General features: G+C 42.5%; 1 protein-coding gene across 5 annotated transcripts in view; it reads right to left on the bottom strand.

Annotated features, from left to right (window-relative positions):
- Nucleotides 1–20,406, bottom strand: part of ATP2C1 (ATPase secretory pathway Ca2+ transporting 1) — a 100,370-nt gene that overhangs the window by 53,241 nt on the left and 26,723 nt on the right. For 3 of the 5 annotated variants that reach the window (XM_046931754.1, XM_046931756.1, XM_015281756.4), the window contains one exon: nucleotides 10,115–10,385. The exons of 1 other annotated variant lie outside the window; for it this stretch is intronic. In XM_046931754.1, the coding sequence (XP_046787710.1) occupies nucleotides 10,115–10,219 (105 nt within the window). In that variant the 5' untranslated portion in view covers nucleotides 10,220–10,385. Of the gene's footprint in view, nucleotides 1–10,114; nucleotides 10,386–12,794; nucleotides 15,628–20,406 lie in introns of those variants that run through there. One more of the 5 variants, XM_046931758.1, reaches the window with a different exon arrangement.

Genomic DNA, 20,406 nt, shown 5'->3' with positions numbered 1-20,406 from the left:
CCAGAGAATTTTCTTCAGGAGGTAAAGATTCCAGAAGGTTATTTTAAGGGTTATTTTGAGAATTTGTCTTTGATAGCTCGCATCATTTTCACTCCAAATCGTTTTCTGTTTTTGACAAGTTATCTTCGTCTGTTCACAGCATCACATCTTCAATATGTGCATGCCCTGATGCTGTTTTTTACTTTCTGGGACAGATTACAAAGGACTGTAAATAAGCTAACCTTGGTGTTTCTGCTTTTCCTGTTGATAGAATTTGTTATATACAAAGCCATACTCTCACAAACACATGAAGAGACAACTAGGTTTGAAGAAACGAAGCTTTGTGGTAATTAAGCTATTACATCCTACAGAGTCTCATCAAAATACTGCTTCAGGGTTGCAGCTCAACGAGTGCAGAACTGTAACCAAAGAAACTGAAAATCAGTCAGAAAATAAAGAAGGTTCCTTTTTAGACTGGTCAAAACCTTTGAAATCACATTTTCTTGTGCAATATACACAGTGTTAGTGACAAAAGCAAAAACACTCTCTCTCTCTCTATATATAAATATATATATATGTTTCCCCCTAAGTCCCAGGCTGCTTCATTAAAGAAGAAAGCACGTTTTGAAGAAAAGACTTCTTGTATTTCCACAGCCATTCACTCAATGGCTTCTGATCCCAAGCAGAACTTTTTAGCATATATATTCGCTAATGAATTCCAGGTCTACTATAGGTGTACAAGCTTTTCAAAGCGCTTCTCCTTAAGCAGAGTTTGTTTTTATCAAGTCTACATGATTCTCAGCCAGCCTAGTCATTTGTGGCAGTAGTTCCATTCAACCTTTCCAGGTAGATGTGGCACGACACCCTGCCCTTGCCTGTAAAATTAGCCCTCCACAAACAGCGTCTCCTTGGCACACTGTAATTGCTCCAAGTTACCTCATGAAATAGTAACTGTGTGAAATTTGGTCAGGTTTACATGTTTCTAGCACCAACGCCAGCACCTCTGAGTTCTATATTCTAACTGCTGCAACTGTTTTTAGACATTAGCCCTCCTTGCAAATACCACTCGTTACTACAGAAGACAATGACTGATAGCACTAAGTTAGGTTCCTCCCTTTGTCCTAAGGACTGAGATCAGCCCGTAGTGGACTATAACAAGCTTCCTGTGGATGCAAAGCAATGACCACAAAGAAAGAAGTGTGGCACAGCATTAATACCAGAGAGAGGGTACAACCAGAAGGCCAATTCCTGTGATACTGCTGTATTAACAACATTTTCAGTTCCTGGGCTTTAATATTATATTCTTTAATATTATGTGCTGGTTTCTGGAACTGTTTGCGTGAGCTGAAAAATGTCCTTGTAGCTGCATAGAAAAGCTTGAAAGCATCAACCTTAAAACCTAAAGAACAGAAAAGCTAAATGAAATTCCTCTGAAAAGAAATCAGAATTTGAAAGGCTGTCATTTTTGTAATTGTTGCGATTGACAGCACTGAAATTTCTATTATTCAAAAGCATTTTCAACTAGGTTGGGTTTCTTTTTTTTATTTTTTAATGCCTCTAGAGCATTCTGTGCTCTCATTTGTTTAAATTTTGGTAAAAAAAAATAAGGAGTGCTACAATTCTGTCTGTTTTCTTGGACAGAAGTGTTAACATACACTTGTGCTACTGAGTGCCATACCTCTTTGTAGCAGATGCTCAATACATCTGATGGTGCTCTACGGGGCAGGCTGCACACATTTTATAATTGATCTGTGCACCTAAATTGGGCGCATGCAGAGCTTTTTAAACTCTAAAAATTCAACAGGAGGAAGATTAAGCATATAGTAAAAACAGATGCAGGGCCTGAGATGTAACTGCCTCATTCTAAGCCATAGGCTAACTCCTGTAAAGTCCACAGTTTCTCATTAAAGCCACATGTAAGAAATATCATATATAGGTCACTCCGAAAATAATGCCTCCTCTTTGTTTCCACAGAAACTACAATGGATACAAAGAGCAAAATAACACTGTTTTGTAGAGCAAATTCACAGCTACAAAACTCTAATATGGTCACCACCATTCACTGTGCATTCATGCCAGCAGTGAACAAGAATCTGCATGCCATGCTTGTAAAAATCTGCCCCAACTGAAGTGACCCAGGAGTCACCACTGCTGAAACGCACCACCCACCATACCACTGGTGGGTCTCCATAAACATTCAGCAAGCTTTGATGAATGTCAACGGGGGACATTTTATCCGCATGGAGGAATTCCATTCCACCCCTTTGCTTCGTCCACAGTTCCAGGTCAGATGCTGTTGTGTCAGACTGCTTCTCTGCTGCCATTTGTCACACAGCAACTAAGTGTAATAAGGTATTGGTGGGAAGGTTAGCTTCTACTGTTGTATCACCAACACCTGCCTCTGGTGTCAGGAGCAAACATAATAAAATAGGAGGCATTACTTTCAGAGCACCCCTCAAATAATTCTAAGGGGAAAAAAGCAATTGTGATAAGCTAGTTTGGTAGGACACAGCTGAAGAAATTCACTTAAGAAAACAGGCACTACAACCATTTGTTTTGATTAACTGTTTCAGGGCTTCAAATGCTACCTACATTTTGATGGTTTGCTTGTCTGCATGGCAGTGAAAGTGCTAACATCAAGGTCCCTTAAATCAGAATCTGATTTATCTTTATTTGTCGGACTTATTCACAGCATGAAAATGGAGGAAGCAGTGGGATGAGACCGAGGGAGTTTTTAAATTAAAAACAAATAGTTTCTTTCTTACACAAATATAACACTGTAGTAATGCAATATTTTAGTTTTGAAATCTTTTCCTTCCATCCTTGCCGTACTTTTGTTTACACACACTGCTCCACCAGTTACTCAAATAATGCTGTGAAAGTCCAGCTTAGTATCTGTTTACTTATTGGGCTTGGTACTACACAGCTTATCCTGGTAGGGTTTTTCATTGTACTGGATTTCAGAAGCGACAGCCAACCTGCTGCATGCCCTGTTCGACCCAAATCAGTAGTTGTAATAAGAGCCATTCAGTCATGATGCTGACCTAAACCACAGAATGATAGAATGGCCCGGGTTGGAAGGGACCTCAAGGATCATGAATCTCCAACCCTCTGACCTAATGTGAAGAACCTGACAATAGGATTGAGATGGTATCTGCCTGTGTCACTAAAAAAGTGCTTAAATGAGAGATACTATTTCAGAATGTTTACTATCATTCCATTTTAAGTACCAGTGATGCAAGAAATCTTCAGCAGTCCATCTCAGAAAGCCATAAAGGTTGGCTTAAAAAAAAAAAAATTCAAAATACCTACAAGCACTGAACATTTAGGTTCATATGTTTTCTCTACTTCTTAAAATAAGAATTTGAATGGTGTAAACTATTAGTAAAAAGCTGCTGTGGTCCACAAAGAGACAGATAAAGTCTTCAAGATGGTAAGGAACAACAACTTCTCTTTGCTTTTCTCAGAAAGGCAGAAACTCGACATCTTAAGAGTAGGGTCCTTATTCAGCTTACTGCTCCCCTCAAGTGGTTTGTATTAGTTGCTGTTTCCTTATGGCAACACCATAAAAAAGTTTGTGCGTATCCACACGGACAGAGAGACACTTCATGTGCTTGAAAAACTGAGTAGTCGTGTTTCTGACATGAAGCAGTGGAGGCCCACTGCTTTCAGCTTTTCATACACAAGATGGTAATGCAGCAGATATTTACGTAAAGAGAAAAAAACATTCAATTTCAGTAAGTGTAGTTCAAGAATAAGATCTGCTTCAGGGAAAAAAAGAACAATTTGCACATCCCTGAAAGCCTTCAATCCTGCTGGAAATTTCCCTCTGACTACAGTAGCAAGTGCAGCACATAGAAATCCACGTTTGCTCTCATCTGATGCCTGTTGTAGGGCCCTCAAACACTGATCCAAATGAGCTTAGAAGAAGGTAATGCGGATACAAAGCCCTGAGCTCTCCATCTCTATTAGAAGATACAAAGTAAGTTTGTGAAATGCAATGAGCTATTAGAACACAGGAATCATTTCAATATTTCATGCTGAACACCATCATGTCAAGCAACACCCATTAACCCCAGAGAATTGCAAAACATTTCAGATCTGGACATACCACCCTAGGGATTCACAGCAGTCAATCTGCACTTTTTGTGCTTCAGAACAGAAGCTAGGGAAAATGTTTCATTAGGGAAACAAGTCAACCTCCTCTTTAGCTACTTCATCATTAGCACCGTCATCATCCAAAGACAGCAGCACTTTGATCATCTAAAATTTAACATACACAGAGCTTTTATATACCAATATGTATACCACTATTCATTAGATTTAACTGGATGTGTCTAAAGCCATAATAGTGCAGTTTTCATTAATAGTTATATAGATTTCTTTGCTGTCATTTGTAATGCCTGCTTATGTCAGAGAGAGCTTCTACTGGAAACCTGAGGCAGCTACACTAAATATATCATAGAAATCGTTAGAAAGGAAACACAGAACCAGACTACAGCTGACCCACAGACACAGGGGTTGTTTTTTTTAGAAGAAAACCTAACAGCCAGCACTGCTAAAATACAAGCATTGCCACCGTTAGAACATTGTCGAGAATACATCTCCAATATACATTAGAAGCCTAAGTGGAATTGAACTTTCAGCCACATCACTTCCACCAGAGGTTAACTTTTGTGTGATGGGACGTAGCTAATCTCAGAGCAGAGATCAAGTGACAGCTATATCAGCACAAGTTGCTAGAAGATCTGTATACTGGGTAATGTGTCCTATTCAGGCCCTTGAGCTGCATCTGCAGTATCCCATCCCCAGGCTGACTACACGTCTGAAACGTTTCCCATTTGGAAAGCTGATCCTTGCAAAAGTCTTGGGTTGTCACTGAAGGGCATTAAACTTGTCCTTTAAAATGCCTGTAGTTCTATAGTTTCTGTAGCTGTGTGTCAAAGATGTATGCCAGATTCCGTTATACTAACGTTGCTTGGCATATAGTAACTACATTTAGAGACAAAGTTCAACAGGCCCGTTTTGATTTAATTAATGTAGACTTGAAAGTTGTAAGGAATGATTTCTGTTATCCAGGCTGATTGTACATGTAACAACTTCTACCTGTAAACTGTGCACACAGACTATAATCTCTATTTAACCTATACAAAATCTCCTTAATAAGAACCTACAACCAAACTTCCAGGGTGAGATCAGGCAGCAGGTAAATTATTGCAAATGTTAATTGTTGGAAATGTACATTTTAATTCCTATTTGCACATAGACTGCTTGCTTTTTTCTACTTGACTAATGGCCCTTTGTGAGCATTGTCTTTACTTACTTGAAGACAAGAGTTTGACTACAGGACTGGAAAGAGCCATCCTTTTTGAAGAAAACAAAGGTAAGTGAAAGAACAATGAAGTTGACAAGCAAACATCTGACATGCTCTGTTACAAGAATGTCCACACAGGAGGAACTGTTCTTTTTTAACACTTAGACCTTAAGGCAATGTTCAAACCCTGCACAAATACAGTTAGAACAGGGATTTGAAGAGAGGAGTGATGCAAATCAGCATAGGTGGTATTATCCAATGCTGGTAAAATTAATTTAGAAAGCAGTGATTGAACCAAAAGCAGTAAATTTGAGAAAGACAAGTATATTTTTACAGGAGGGAATAGCTCTCTAAAAAGAGCTAAGGAATATCTTGTCTTGTCTCCGGCAGCCTAGTGGCCACTTATTGACTGACTTCTCCAGTTACTGTGCTGCACCACCACGTCTGAGAACATCCTTGACTCACATATGATTTCTCCAAGGGTAGGTTTCAGTGGCGTGGTGTGATTTTTTTGTTGTTGCTATTTGTTTGTTTTTTAATATCTGATAAGGTGCCAACTCTTACTGGAGCTTTTCCTGTGTATGAAAAGCACTCATGATCGTTCTTCACTATATGGCCTTTTTGATGAAACGCTGCTATTCGTGGCTATTTCAGCAGGACACCGCCTGTCATATTGATCTCACTTTTGTGAAGTGTGTACCATTTCACATCTTTGAGAATCTTCTGCCCGTGTGTTCCGTGGTTACTGGAAGAGAGGGGCAGACAGGACTCACTTCCTTCAGAAAGGGTTCTGCCAAAGTAACTGCTGTGGTTAATTGCCAAAGACATACATGCTCTCAATGCCAAGCGCAATGTACAAATTATCCAACGCTACTTCAGTCCTGGACTCTGAGAACTCATTCTGTGTTTTCCCTCAAGGATCAAACCCCATCTGTCAAAGCTCATGTAAAAAAGAAGCAGCTCACTGATCATATCCCCCTTGTGCATGAACTATTAGCTAGAGAAATTGTTTTAGCATTCAGTTTGTGTCTGGTGTGTAGCTCAAAAATAATTCCAAAGAAGAGTTGGTTGGTGAGGCTGTAAGAAATGTCTACCTGCTGGCAAGTTTCAGCAGGAGAGCTGGTGGTTTCTCAAAACAAAATGGTGGTTCTTGTATTTTTTTAATGCTAGTCAGAGGTCCTTTGGAAGCTGATTATAGAGAGGAAAAAGGGTCCTGTGGTTTCTGTCACAAAAATGTGTGGTCTGGGTCCAACTGGCACTTTCAACAGGAAGTATGAGTTTACTGCCACAGTTTGGAAAGAGGTAACCTTAGAATACTCTTGAAAAGTCGTTTCCTCAGGTGCCAATTCGCGTATATTCAAACTAGTATCAAAGGTATGGTTTATTTCTTGCTTTGCCAAATAAACTGAGAAACAATTTCTTCAAGGAAAGCATATAAACCTCCCAGCAAATGCACAATTAAACAAGCCACATACACACTTTCGACTGTATTTGATGTAAGCAGAGAGACCTCCTAAATACCTTGAAGTAATATGTCTTTTGTTTGGCAAGAAAATAATGGGCATGTTTATAGCTATTCTACTGCTTTATCAGTGGGAGTGAACAACCGCCAGGAATGGGGTTGACTGGGATTAGTCTGCCGTGTCATTAAAACCACAGATCTATTACATAGTCACTAAGGAAAATGCATTTCCAGGGTCATTCATTTGCTGTTTTGGGATTGCCTGCAGTCACTTACAAGGCTAAAATTCACAGGGCTTTGCAATTCTTTTTTTTCCGCACCCTGAAAGAAGCAGTAACCATATCAAAACATACAGTATAATTTAGCCTTCTCTCTGGTGTCTCCCTTTCTATATCTTCAAAGTTCTTTCATTACCGTTTGTATTTGGAGCTTATTTTTCAGGAAAAACAAATCTATTTCAACTGTCAGTGGCAGTTTCACATGCTAGGACATTGTTTTATTCATTAATCTCCTTACCCAGGCTGAATTAATAGTAAATACCTCATACCTTCTGAGGATTTAACCATAACTTTTTAAATGGAAAAATTCAGTGTACAGAATTAGATAAGAATCTGTTAAAAATACTTATATTCCCATAAGAAATAGCTGCACAGGTAAGGATAAAAGCTTCGTTTAACTAGAACTGCCTCCTAAACTCAACTAAGCTGTTAAGATGTCATTTGCTCCAAAAGAAACAACCAAATAACCATAAAACACATCTCCATACCACTTCTATAAAACTTGTCAAGAAGATTTCAGGTTTTTATGCTCTACAACATTCAAGACTGAGTTAAAAGTATTAGTGAAAATGTTAAAGATCATAAATGAAGTACATTATTGCATCATACCAGCTCTCCATGAAGTCCATGCTCCTAGGCCTGATATGGTCAGTGATGAATGACTGAAGAAAGTGATCTCAGAAAGAATACAATGATTTAATACACTGCCAGGATGGAAATAGTCTCCCTATAGATTAGTGTATATCCTGGAGCAAGAGAGTTTATCCTTCTTAGTATAAGTCTGGATGTTCTAATCTATGTACATGTCCTTCCTATAACCTGTTTCTCTCTTGAACTTTATAAGATTCTGTGGTAATTTCCAGAATCTATTAGTTCTGAACAACACGCACGTTTCAAAGCTTTAGGTTTTTTAAAATAGTTGTTGGCCAATGATCTTACTGATGAAGCATCAGTTTCCATAAAGTTTAGAAGAAACCAGTAAACAGAACTTTTATTTCTGTCTAGTTTCTGGAGTGAAGTGGAACTGATGAAAGCAAGCATGCAAAGCTGACCTGGGACTGAAGCTGCTGCATATGTTTTAACGTTATATTTCATTTTAAAGTGTGTGATTGGTAGATAAGTCTCCTAGGATGCATGTCTTTTCTGGAAATCACAGGGAACAGCAGTCATTCAACAAGCCTCATTACATTCACTGCATAATATCAGGCAATGTAAGAGAAATGAATAGAAGTATCACATTCAATCCATTTTATATTGATAAAGCTTTGTGCTTTGGGACGAACAGTCTAATAACTACATGAATGCTTGGTTTGATTAAATGGACTCCCTCTAGCAGCTTGGAGCTGCTGTACCAGAAGCACGTTGCATTGAAGACACTCCCATCCTAAATGGAACTATTACATTTAGTGTCAAGTTACTGGTAGCTCTATAAACCATTTGACCCCAGCAATGGACGATCAAGTTGTAACTGACCCATGCATCCTCCAGAGATCAGCTGAACCTTTGAAGATGAACCTTTGAAGAACTCAAAGCTATTAGCCAACTAACTCCACATACATCCTCCACTTGTGAATTTAACTCTTTGACTGTCTAAGCAGCGCAATGAGCATCGCACAGGACTATAAGAACAGAGCACAAAAACAGCACAGTTAACACAGACCCATTAGATCTTGAGCTTTACCTTTGCACCTATCATGATTAATAATGGGTGAATATCAAGAATAACAGCAACAAAACCTCAAAGAAAAAGCAGTTAGTCATCCACTGATAATATTTATTACAAGGCACCGGGCCAGTATTGAGCAAACAATCTAAAGGACTTACCCAGCTAGATAAAAGAATGGGATCCTCAGTAATAAAAGCTCATTCTGAACGGCATGCAGGGCAACCTGCTGAGCCCAGCTGTGCTTCCCACCCCATAAATGTTTGTAGAGTCAAAGAAGCAAACGTTAGTGTTTGGTGAGCATCACCCCTGCCAACATGGGCCAAACCCAAGGAGAACACATTTTTGAGCTGTTAGCTATTGTAAAAACATAAGGAGTAAAGAAGAAAATAATGAGCATTAATGTAACAAAACAAAGAAAAAAGGATTCCAAAATATATCACATTAAAGGAATGTGCCTTTTTTGTCTGCTGACCTCTCATTTAGGGAAGTCTGCTGTTCAATATGATTTAGTGCACAAAAAGAGAAAAAAAATCAACCATTTCAAGGGAATGCAGAATTCCAACTCATGTTGTAGGTTTCTTATGAATGTTAATCATGTAGCTTAATACTGAGCACATATCATCAGAGATGGCCCTGCTCTAGCTTCATTCGTTCTCCCACATGCAAAAATCACCTCTACTTCACTGTGTAACAGCAGCAGCTTCATATAATTCAGTTCTCTTCATGATATTCATTCTGCATTTGAGTCAAGAAATCTCAATGTATCGAAAAGATTTAAGAAACCAAATTACAAGCACAACTGCCAAGAATTCAATATTTTATTTAACGTAGATGTATATAATAGAGAGCCCAAATGCTGACCAGTCCCTGCACCCCATCTCAGGCAAATCAGTGTTGCCTGAAACAAAGTTCTCACAGCACTGAGAGAATAGAAGAACACAGTGCTTATGGCTAAGAGAAAAAGCTACAAGAAAGGAAGTCTGGTATGGTTTATAGGCATATTTAGGGATTCATTTTCCTTAGTGTAACAAGTAGATTCAAGACTACTAAAAGTAAAAGCAAGTCCAACAATTTCTTAAGCCAATAAGGGTGCAGACAAATCATTCAAGATGAACTGGCTTTGCACTGAAAATGGCTCACGACAACAGTGAAATACGGATTTTTCTGATCTTCAGTAGGACAGGTAATAACCACTTAAAGCTTTGTGGTTTCAGACCCGGGCTGTTTTGTGTCAAGTAATTTCCTAAGTCAAAAATTATTTGCTCTCAGGGCCAGTTTTTCACTAAGAGCCATTATAAAAACTTAAACATAGCCATTGTTCCAAGATACTGACATTCATTTTAAGATATAGGTAAGTCACCCACAGGGTTACAATGTAATTTCAGTTAAATAAATAAATAAATAAATAAATTTACCTTTTCTTGAATCCTCTTGACTTTCACTCTCAATGCAAGTTTCCAAATTACATGGATGGGAAGCTTTATGAAATAGAAGGACAATTTATGCAGCGGATTATCCATAATTTAAGCAATATCCGTTGCTGCACAATTAAAGAAGGATCCACACCAGGAATTTGAGACCTGGATGCATGCTTTCTGTCTCTTTCGAAAGAACAGCAGTTTTCAGATGTTGAGTAGTCCTTTCCTGAAGAGCAGCTGGTGGAAACCAGAACATCAGATGCAGAGCCTACAACAAATGACCAGTGTCAGAATGCCGTAAGGTCAGCGTGATCTGGGAGGACTGAGGGAAGTGCTATCAAATGCAAATCATTTTGCGGACAGCGTGCTCTAACGGTCTTATTTCTGGTAAGGCTATTCAGCTGCAAAATGGAATAACAGTAACTAGGTGCTGATTTTTCCTACTCATCCTGCTGCAAATAAATCTGAATGCCTCTTAAAGCTCTTCTTCAGCTGCAGTAAAACTGTTAGGAAACCCCTGTTTCTCACGTACTTCTCCCCACCACCTCAGCTGTATTTAACCAATGGCACGGTCTGACTTCACTTTTGTTTTGCTCACAATCCTGCTATGTGGATTTCAGCCAGATTAATGCATTCTTTCATTCTCCGCTTCCTAAGCTGGAACTGCAAGGCACTAGTTACAGGGCATAACAATGTAAGCTTATATAAAGCTCAGCTTGCAATGGGAGCCTTTGCCTTAAATCACACCTGCAAGCACATTTCCCTTCAAGTCATTACAGTTTCCTTTCCGTGAGCCCTTCTCTACTTTGCACCTTTGATCAGAAGAAAAGAAGACATGTTTGCCTGATTTTATAGTGCACGTAAAAGCAGGAAAGCATATTTCCACCAGTTATCATCCTAAATTCTTCAGTTTCAGAGCTACGGAAGATTCTCTCTTTTTTTTTTTTTTTTTCCCCCCCTCAGGGAACTGGGCTTGTTTAGCTTGGAGAAGAGAAGGCTCTGGGGAGACCTCATTATGGCCTTCCAGTACTTGAAGGGAGAGAATAAACAGGAGGGGGAACGGCTGTTTACATGGGTGGATAGTGATAGGACAAAGGGGAATGGTTTTAAACTAAGACAGGTGAGGTTTAGGTTAGATATTAGGAGAAAGTTTTTCACTCAGAGGGTGGTGACGCACTGGAACAGGTTGCCCAAGGAGGTTGTGGATGCCCCATCCCTGGAGGCATTCAAGGCCAGGCTGGATGTGGCTCTGGGCAGCCTGGTCTGGTGGTTGGCAACCCTGCCCATAGCAAGGGGGTTGGAACTGGATGATCTTTGAGGTCCTTTTAACCCAGGCCATTCTATGATTCTGTGATCTTTCTTTTTTTCCTCTCTCTCTCACTGTTGATCTTTAAAGCAGAGAAGTCCCTGATAGGAGCCGGGTTCTCATTACACTTGAGCAATTCCATCCTTGTTGCAACTCCACAGCCATCAGAGATTATCTCAAAGTCTTTTAAGACTTTACTAAGGTTATTTCTGTCCATAATGCATTATTTAGAGCTTGGCTAATACTAAAGTTTTTGTCCTGAAGCTATTGAATGCAGACGCAAAAGACTAACCAGCCAGAGCTCTGTTCTGTGCCTCCTGCACATCAGCATCTGCAGGAGGTGAAAGAAACAATTTCTTCACTTTCTCAGCATAGTTTCTGGAAAATGATCCATCTGGTAGGGAAATATTATTGCTTTGCAGGATTCTTCTCCCACTCATCCCTTCTAGTTTAGCACAGCTAAGAAAAAAAATCTCTCAATGGGTCCAGGAAAGGATCCAAAACAGATTTCCATGTTTGTTTTCAGCGTTAGCTCATCCCACACTACTAGCACGTATCCTTCCCTTTAGGTTTGGAGGCTTAACACAAGCAACCGTTCTGACATTTCACACTTGGAAACCTGCCTTCAGCAAATCCATTTCATGCTCCTAAATTACTGTTTGGCTGCTTGTACTTCGGTCCATCTGTTTGGATGGCACAAAGCCTGCTTACAAGGTGATCTTCCAGTCTCACAACTGCTCACATCCGGAGAAGCAAACCAATTTTAAACACTCTGCACAGCCCTTCTCCTGCCCTCATGTTGGGATGAGTCCTTGCTGCATAAGAACCACTGCTTCTGTGCTTTATTGAATTTGTTGTCATTTCTGTGGCTCCGAGCACCTGAAGTGCTGCAGAGGAAATCTGTAGTTGTCAGCAGTGGAAAATGACAAGTACACTTGTTGCTGTGAAGCCAAGGGAATGTTATGAAGCTCGGTGACAAATCACAGTGTGAGAATTTTAATTGCAAGCACTCTACAAAGCCAGGATCACCAGGAGAAGAAGGACAAGGGTAGTAAAACTGAAGACACTTATGCTTTATGAAAGCATAAAGCTCTGCTTTGTTTTAGCAGTTCTTTTAAGATAGGCAAGTGCTAGCACATATTGGTTCTGCACTGCATCTAACTTTTGTCAAAGATCAGTGTTACGTTCTATGCCATTCATTAAAAAGTCATACAAGGCAGAAGACACATCTGTGAAGTACTGCGATACGCAGCCAACCTCTTCCAGAGTAATGGACCGCTTGTCAGTAGGCTTGTTTTGGGCTCAGCTAACAGCTGTGCTTCAGCAGCCACACATACACCTACCTCCCGTGTGCTGCACATGGGTACTTACTGAGCACAGAAGGAGATACTTGCAGCACCCAGATGTCTGGAGCCTTGGAAGTGAAGGAGGACAACATCTGGTTGATACGTAACTTTGCCTTGGCCAATATCAGAATCCTACACTTTCTTTAACGGTCCTCTAAATCCCTTACTGGAACAAAGAGATGAAATAAGAAAGCCAGTATAAGACTTCACTAACTAGAAAAACTTGCGTGAGCGAGAGCAAGTCAGCGGTATGTTTTTTCCACCCCTCCTTCAAAGAAGGCAATAACAAGCCAAGGAAAGCAAAGACAGCTTTCAACATACTGTATCAGCTGTCAGAATGCTTTAGTGTAAAGGTTTTAGTGAAAAAAATACTCATTTCCGCAGTTGAAAATAATGTGACAAAAAAATTCCAAATGAGCATTCTGATGCCTGAAAGAACAGTTTCTTCCTGTTGTACACTGTGTTTTTATTAGAACTGGCTCCTTGTGCCACAATACACTTAAAAGGAAAAGAGAAACATGTAGGAATTAACTGAATTTAGATTAAAACAGAGATCCATTATGTGCTCAACAAACAACAAACAACAGAGAATAAGGCCCTCAGCTCTGGCGTGGCAACTGTACAATATCAACAAGAATAGCATTCACCTGTTTGTTCAACAAAAGCATATGATATCAGTCAAGGTGAATTTAGCAGCTCTACACAGCACTTAGGCAACATCTGCTCTGTATTATAACAACCTTTAACGATAGTAATAAAAATATATCAATAACAGCTAGAGCCCTCAAACTGCACTCAGATTCTGTTGTAAAAGAGGCAAGTATTTCTTTTTCAGGGGTGAAAACTATGTATGTAGATGTATATAGATCTATATATATGCATGTTTTAGTTCCACATCCAGATATGGACTCCTCAGTGCAAGAAAGATATGGGGATACTGGAGCAAGCCCAGCAAAGAGGCACAAAGATAACTGATGGGAGCATCTGTCGTGGGAGAAAAGGCTGAGAGAACTGGGACCATTCAGCCTGGGGAAGGCTCAGTGGGATCATACTGATGTGCTTAAATACCTGATAGGTTTGGAGGTGAGAATGGGGAGGGCATTGGAGAAGACAGACTTCGGTGCTCTTGAGGAATGCATGCTGTGAATAGACAAAAGGCGATGGGCACAAAGCAAAATATATGAATTTCCAATTATTTTTTTCCTCCTTTCAACACTAACAGTGATGAAACACTGGAAGCTGGTGCTCAGAAAGGTTCAACTTTGGACACACACAAAACCTGACTGGAATCAATCCTGAGCAGCCTTTCTAACTCAGCTTTGAGCAAGGGGCTTGCACTAGATGATTTCCAAGGGTTTCTTCCAGCATCAGCTGTTCCACAGTTTTGTGAAATTACAGGCTATTACGATTAAGTCCTAAGCATGCACAAATGATAGCATTGATTCTGTATAAAAATAAGGTCTTTTTTTAAAAAAAGGGAGAAAGGAGACTTTAAAATGTCACCAGTAAACTGATTCTCATATGCATAGATTCATCACTGGTGTCATGCCAACATGTGACATGTATTTCAGTTTTCACAACGCTTAAGTATAATACAACATCTTTGTGTGCAGGCATTCATGCAGACAGACAAATAGCTTTATGCAGTACGTACTCTGTTGCAAATAGTCAGCTTGGCACTGTTAGACCAGATTGCTGGTCTGTAACTCCTAAACACTGAAGTGGTTTGAGATTTTTCTACCTCTGACCTCTTCCACACATGCAAAGAGCAATTTGCTTTTCCTGTTTCTTCCAAGAGGCAGCTCATTCCTCAAGAGCACCGAGCTGTGATAACCAACAGACTGTGATGGTAGTTCAACCTGGATGAAATCGCTCTTAGAACAATGTCCACAATTCTAAAAAGAAACTCAACAGCAACACTCATTTCCTGAAACTTCTTTCCTTGGTAGAGTTATATGTGTGTTCACCAGCCTTCCCCACCAAACAAAATATACTGTTAATTTAGTTGTAGTGAGGAACGTGTTGATAAGAGGGAAGACAGAGGCTGAGACTTCTGTGCTTGTATAATGCTAAATTTTCCGTGACCAACAAACCTCCCTCCCATTGCATTTGCCAGAACACACAGGGTACTAGCACCAATGTAACAGATGCAAGGTGCATCGTTATCTGCCATATGGCTGAAAAGTGGGCCGTCAATGAAGCACACCACGCTCATGTGCCCCTCAGAGGCCGTGTACATTTATCTGTATCAGCTCTTCCTTGTTTTCAGAAACTTTATTATTTACCAACCATCCTGGGGTCACAATTACAGAGGCATGGAACTTTTGTTTGTTTGTAGATATCGTTTTTTTGTTTGGTTGTTTGGTTGTTATTTTTAACGTGAACAAGAGTTTGAAGCCTTGCACTTGCATTGTCACACTGAAAACACAGAACACCGACCCTCGTGGCCACTGTCCTACAAACAACCTCTCTTTTCACTCCCAATACAGTCAGGAAAGCTATTTGTCTATTTAAAGCTCTATGGGATTGGGATTTGTGCCCCATTTGTTACCCACTCTCCTAAGTTCTTTGCATTACCAATCTTTAAACAGCAGCTTTCCATTTTACAAAGTGTCACCCTCTTGTGCATTATTTAACATTTATCTAAATTAAAATCTCACTCTATTTAAAAGTTGCCTCTTACTCTAAAATCTCTTGATCAATCATTCTGTAGCTAGCTGGCCTCTATAAATTTGAACAATGCATGCTTCATTTTATCTTCCAGATTTTTTAATAGAAACCTTAATTGGTGTTTTCACTAATTAATACCAGACCAAATACTGATCCAGTGATATCCTATTTGATACCTCTCTCCCCACTGGTGCTTCGTTGCTAATTATTCCTACGTTGTAGCCCAGGAAATTCTGTATTCATCTTAAAGGATTATGAAAGGCTTTTTCCTCCTGAATTCTTCCGCGAGGAACATCCCACACACAGCAGCAAGAAGCCACACTAGAGTTAGATAACAAAAATCCACTGTGTTTTCTTTGTCTATTAAGCACAAAATATTCTGGGGACTATTAACTGTCTGAACAGAAAAGATCAACTAATTACACACATGTCTCAGAGGAGAGTGAAAACATCTTCCTTGTTGTACATTGGGATGTGCGTTACTTTTAGCTGCTTGACAGGGGAGTAGGTTAGAAAGGACAAGCTAAAATTCACTGCTTGTGAACCTGGCAGCCAGCTCATCTTCTCTGTGCCTCTAACTTTCATCCAGGGTGAATCTGAATGTTTTCCATTTCTCACAAGAGTCCAGTGTGAAGTAATTTTCAGAGGAAATTTGCCTCAGGTGGAGAACACTTACAAATACAGTACAGTCCTGATCTGCAATGACCCAGTTTATTTAAGACATAGTCAGAGACATATAAGGTCAAATTGTCTAGAAAACCCACTCTTAATGAAAGTAAAAGCTTTACAAAAACAGCAGACTGGGCAACAAGGACTACAACTGTAGTTGTATTTGAGACAAGAGACTCATCACAGAATTGGAGAATCATAGGGGTTGGAAGGGACTGGTAAGGATCACGTAGTCCAACCTCCTGCTAAAGCAGGATCCCAACAGTAGATCACACAGGGTAGTGTCCAGGTGAGCTTTGAATTTCTCCAGGGAAGGAGACTCCACAACCTCTCTGGGGAGCCTGTTCCAGTGCTTTGTCACCCTCAGAGAGGTTTTTCCTCATGTTTGTATGGAGCTTCCTGTATTCCAGTTTCTGCCCGATGCCCCCTGTCCTGTCACTGCACACCACTGAAAAGAGCCTGTCACCATCCACTGACTCCTGTCCGTCAGAGATTCATGAGCATTGATAGGATCCCCCCTCAGCCCTCTCCAGGCTGAACAGCCCCACGTCTGTCAGCCATTCCTGACAGGGGAGATGCCCCGGGCCCCTCATCATCTTTGAGGCTCTCCACTGGACTCTCTCCAGAAGTTCCCTGTCTTTCTTGAACAGAGGAGCCCAGAACTGGATGCAGTGCTCCAGTTGTGACCGCATGTATCCCCTCCCTCGGCCTGCCAGCCATGCACTTTTTAATGCACTCCAGGATACCAGTGGCCTTCTTGGCAACAGGGGCACACTGCTGGCTCATGGCCAACTTGTTGTCCTCCAGGTCACCAAGGTCCTTCTCGGCAGAGAAGGTCAGCCCCTAACCCATACTGACATATGAGATTTTTCCTCCCCAAGCCTCTGTGAATGGCAGCACAGCCTGCTGGTGTGACAGAAACTCCTCCCAGCTTCGTATCATCAGCAAACAAACAAGTCACAACAACAGAAAAAAGGGTGAAGAAATGGCTAGTGTTCATTGAACCTTTGGTAATCGTTTTGGACATAATAGAGAGAGGTATAATGCACTTGATGGGCCTCTGGAAATATACAGCCCAGGGTTCAGAGCCTGCTGGGAAGCAGCTGTGACCATGAGAAGATAAAAGGTGAGGGAACGGAGTAGAAGTGGCTGCAAGTGGTACTGAGGGGAACCCAGCCACACATGAAGACACATGAATGCAAGCGCTGCTGATGAGAAAGATGTGCGGGCACATGGACAGCGGGGACATCACAGAGCAACAGGTGGTGACATCATCAAGAGAAGGACTGTGACCACACCACCCTCACTGAGGACCTTTGGGCGTGGGCAGAGCCTGGTCCAGTTTGTTCATGCCTGGACTCCTGCCGAGCGTGTGTGCGAGGCTTGGAGGTGGAACGAGCGTTTGGCTTGGGTGTTGGCTTGTGCTTTGGGGACTGTGGGCAGCGGCTCTCAGTGCCCATCCCTACAGCCATCACTTGCATTTCCCTGGCCTGCCTGGTTCAGGCAGCCACGGTCCTGTGAGGTGCACGCGTAGCAGCAGAGGTGAGCTGGGCGGGGACATGTTCCCCAGGGTGCCAGTGGGGTGAGCTCTGGGACGTGGGAAGCTGCCAGGGCCAGAGACTGACCCTGTGGGAGTGTGGGGAATGGGACGGCCCAGGCATGGGGCCAGGGGTGGTTCCTGCTGAGAGACTGGGATGTTTCTTCTGCCTCTCCCTGAGACGACAGCTGACCGTGGCCTCTCTCCCTCCTGCAGTGCACAACTTTCAGCACTGTGGTGCTGGTGAGGGAGGAGCAGATCCTCATCTTCTGACCCCAGCAGGCCACAGCCTGAAGATCATGGCAGCAGAGCAGGCATGGATGTGTCCCATCTGCCGTGATGAGCAAAAGGACGTGGCCTATGCAGTACCTTGCTGCCACCAGTTCTGTCTGGGCTGCATCCTGCGGTGGGCCAAGCAGAACAACAGCTGCCCACTCTGCAGGACGGCCATGTCTGTCATCAGGGTCGCTGAGTGGGACAATGACGAGGACCTGGATTTCATCATCTGGCCTCCAGCACAGCCTGTACCTGCCTGCTTCCAGGCAGGCATTGCTCCTGGCTACAGCCCTCACAGCTCTTGGCCATCTCCTTCGCAGTCCCCTTTACCATCCCCTCCGCCCTTTCTGCTGTGGCAAGAGGAGCAGGAGAGTGAGGAGGCAGAAGAGGAGGATGCTCAGGAGGCAAATGAAGTGGGGCCTGAGGAAGCAGAGGAGCAGTGGACAGAGGAGGCAGAAGAGCAGTGGGCCGCGGAAGCAGAGGAGCAGCAGGCCGAAGAGGCAGAGGATGAGCCTCCCAGAGTGGGAGGTCTCCTGCCTGAGGTCTGGGCAGCTCTGTTCAGGCAGCACCAGCAAATCCTGGACCCTGTGCTGCCCTGGCTGCGGCAGGAGCTAAGAGTCATCTTTGGGGCACGGTGGTGGCCGGCATTGTCAATGGAGAGCATCATCCTAAATGCTCTCTGCAGCTTTGGGCTGGACAGCGAGGCCCTGGAACAGGAGGTGTGGCCTATCCTAGAGGACAGAGCAGAGGCACTCATCCAGGGACTCATCAACACCGTGCTGTGCCAGTGCGGTGAGGAGGCCCATAGGCAGCTGGGCCTCCAGGATGCCGAAGTGTCCAGGGAGGAGCAGGACAGCCCTGTGGCTCCTCCTAGCCCTGCAGCCTCCCAACGAGTGACCCTCACCTCACGGCCTGCAAGTCCCAACGCAGAGGACCTGCCCAGCACACTAGAGGCTGTCCTTCGTGGCTGCTCCAATCACTGCCCTGCTGCACACATCCTGAGGGATCTGGAGGAGCCCCACGAGGAGATGGAGCAGAGCACCACAGCAGGTCCCTCTGCTCAGGGCAGCAGCTCCTCTGCTCCTGGCTGCTCACCTGCTGGGGCCCAGCGGCCCCCCAAGAGAAGGGCCAACAGTGACGGTGACCCAGACCAACCCTGCAAGAGGCTGCGCCGTCAGCGGCACTAACAGCCTCTTTAATTACAAATAAAACTAGAAAATATTGTTCCACAAAGTCTCAGTTTTACTCCAAACAGAGCTGGCGATCCACGCACACAATGCTGCTTTCACCACTCCACCAACCAGCACCACCCAACATCACGTTTACACAACTTACTCTCTTTTGTCCTCATGGATCACAGAGCACTGAAATAATCTGTTTTTTCTGAGGAGAGATGATGAATACATTAATGATCAACACTCTCCTCTACAAAAATAAGGAAAAGACGGAGATTTTAGAAGCACTCCCAAAGATAACCGTTGTGACCAACGCCATCACAATGGCTGTATTTGGGCTGGGCACTGGGTTGTGAGATATTCTTCAAAACACACAAGAAACACATGAAACAAGAAACAATTAAAAAGTAGTAGGCAGACTTCTGAGACAGAACGGCACTCAAAGTTGATGTCACCACTGAAAAGAGCCTGTCGCCATCCACTGACTCCTGTCCATCAGAGATTCATAAGCATCGATAAGATCCCCCCTCAGCCCTCTCCAGGCTGAACAGCCCCATGTCTGTCAGCCATTCCTGACAGGGGAGATGCCCCGGGCCCCTCATCATCTTTGAGGCTCTCCACTGGACTCTCTCCAGAAGTTCCCTGTCTTTCTTGCACAGAGGAGCCCAGAACTGGATGCAGTGCTCCAGTTGTGGCCGCATGTAGAGTAGAGAGAGGAATGATCACCTCCCTTGGCTTGCCAGCCATGCACTTTTTAATGCACTCCAGGATTCCAGTGGCCTCCAGGGCCATGAGTGTATATTCCATGGCCAATCTGGTATCTACCAGAACACCCAGGTCCTTCTCTGCAGAGCTCATAATGGTAATAATATGGTGTATCAAAATGCAGAAAGCCATATGCTAATATCATGTTTCTAAAAAAATCACATTCCATTCTGTGGAACAGGATATGCAAAATCCAAAGCCAAATATGAACAATAGAAAGAGACACTCCAGGGCTGACCGCACTGAAAGAAATCTAGTGGTGACAGAGAGCTCCATGAATGTGTACTCTACAGTGCATATATACCTCACTGGAAAAGCTGGGGAGAAATCTTCCCATAGGTTCTCAAGCAAGGCTAGTATTTAATAAACATATTTTTGGCATAAAATGGCAATGAGGCAGTGATTATTGCATTCTTTACTGTCTAACAGTAAGATATCTCTCATATAAAATTCCCCTCCTACCACCACTTTTCCTCTAGTCCAGACCTCCAGAACAGTTAGAGTAAGATCCACAAATGCAATTTGCTTGTGAGATACCTTCCTTT

The sequence above is a fragment of the Gallus gallus genome, chromosome 2 (genome assembly GCF_016699485.2).
Source record: "Gallus gallus isolate bGalGal1 chromosome 2, bGalGal1.mat.broiler.GRCg7b, whole genome shotgun sequence".
Taxonomy (NCBI): Eukaryota; Metazoa; Chordata; class Aves; order Galliformes; family Phasianidae; genus Gallus; species Gallus gallus.
This window is presented reverse-complemented; position numbering and strand designations above follow the sequence as displayed.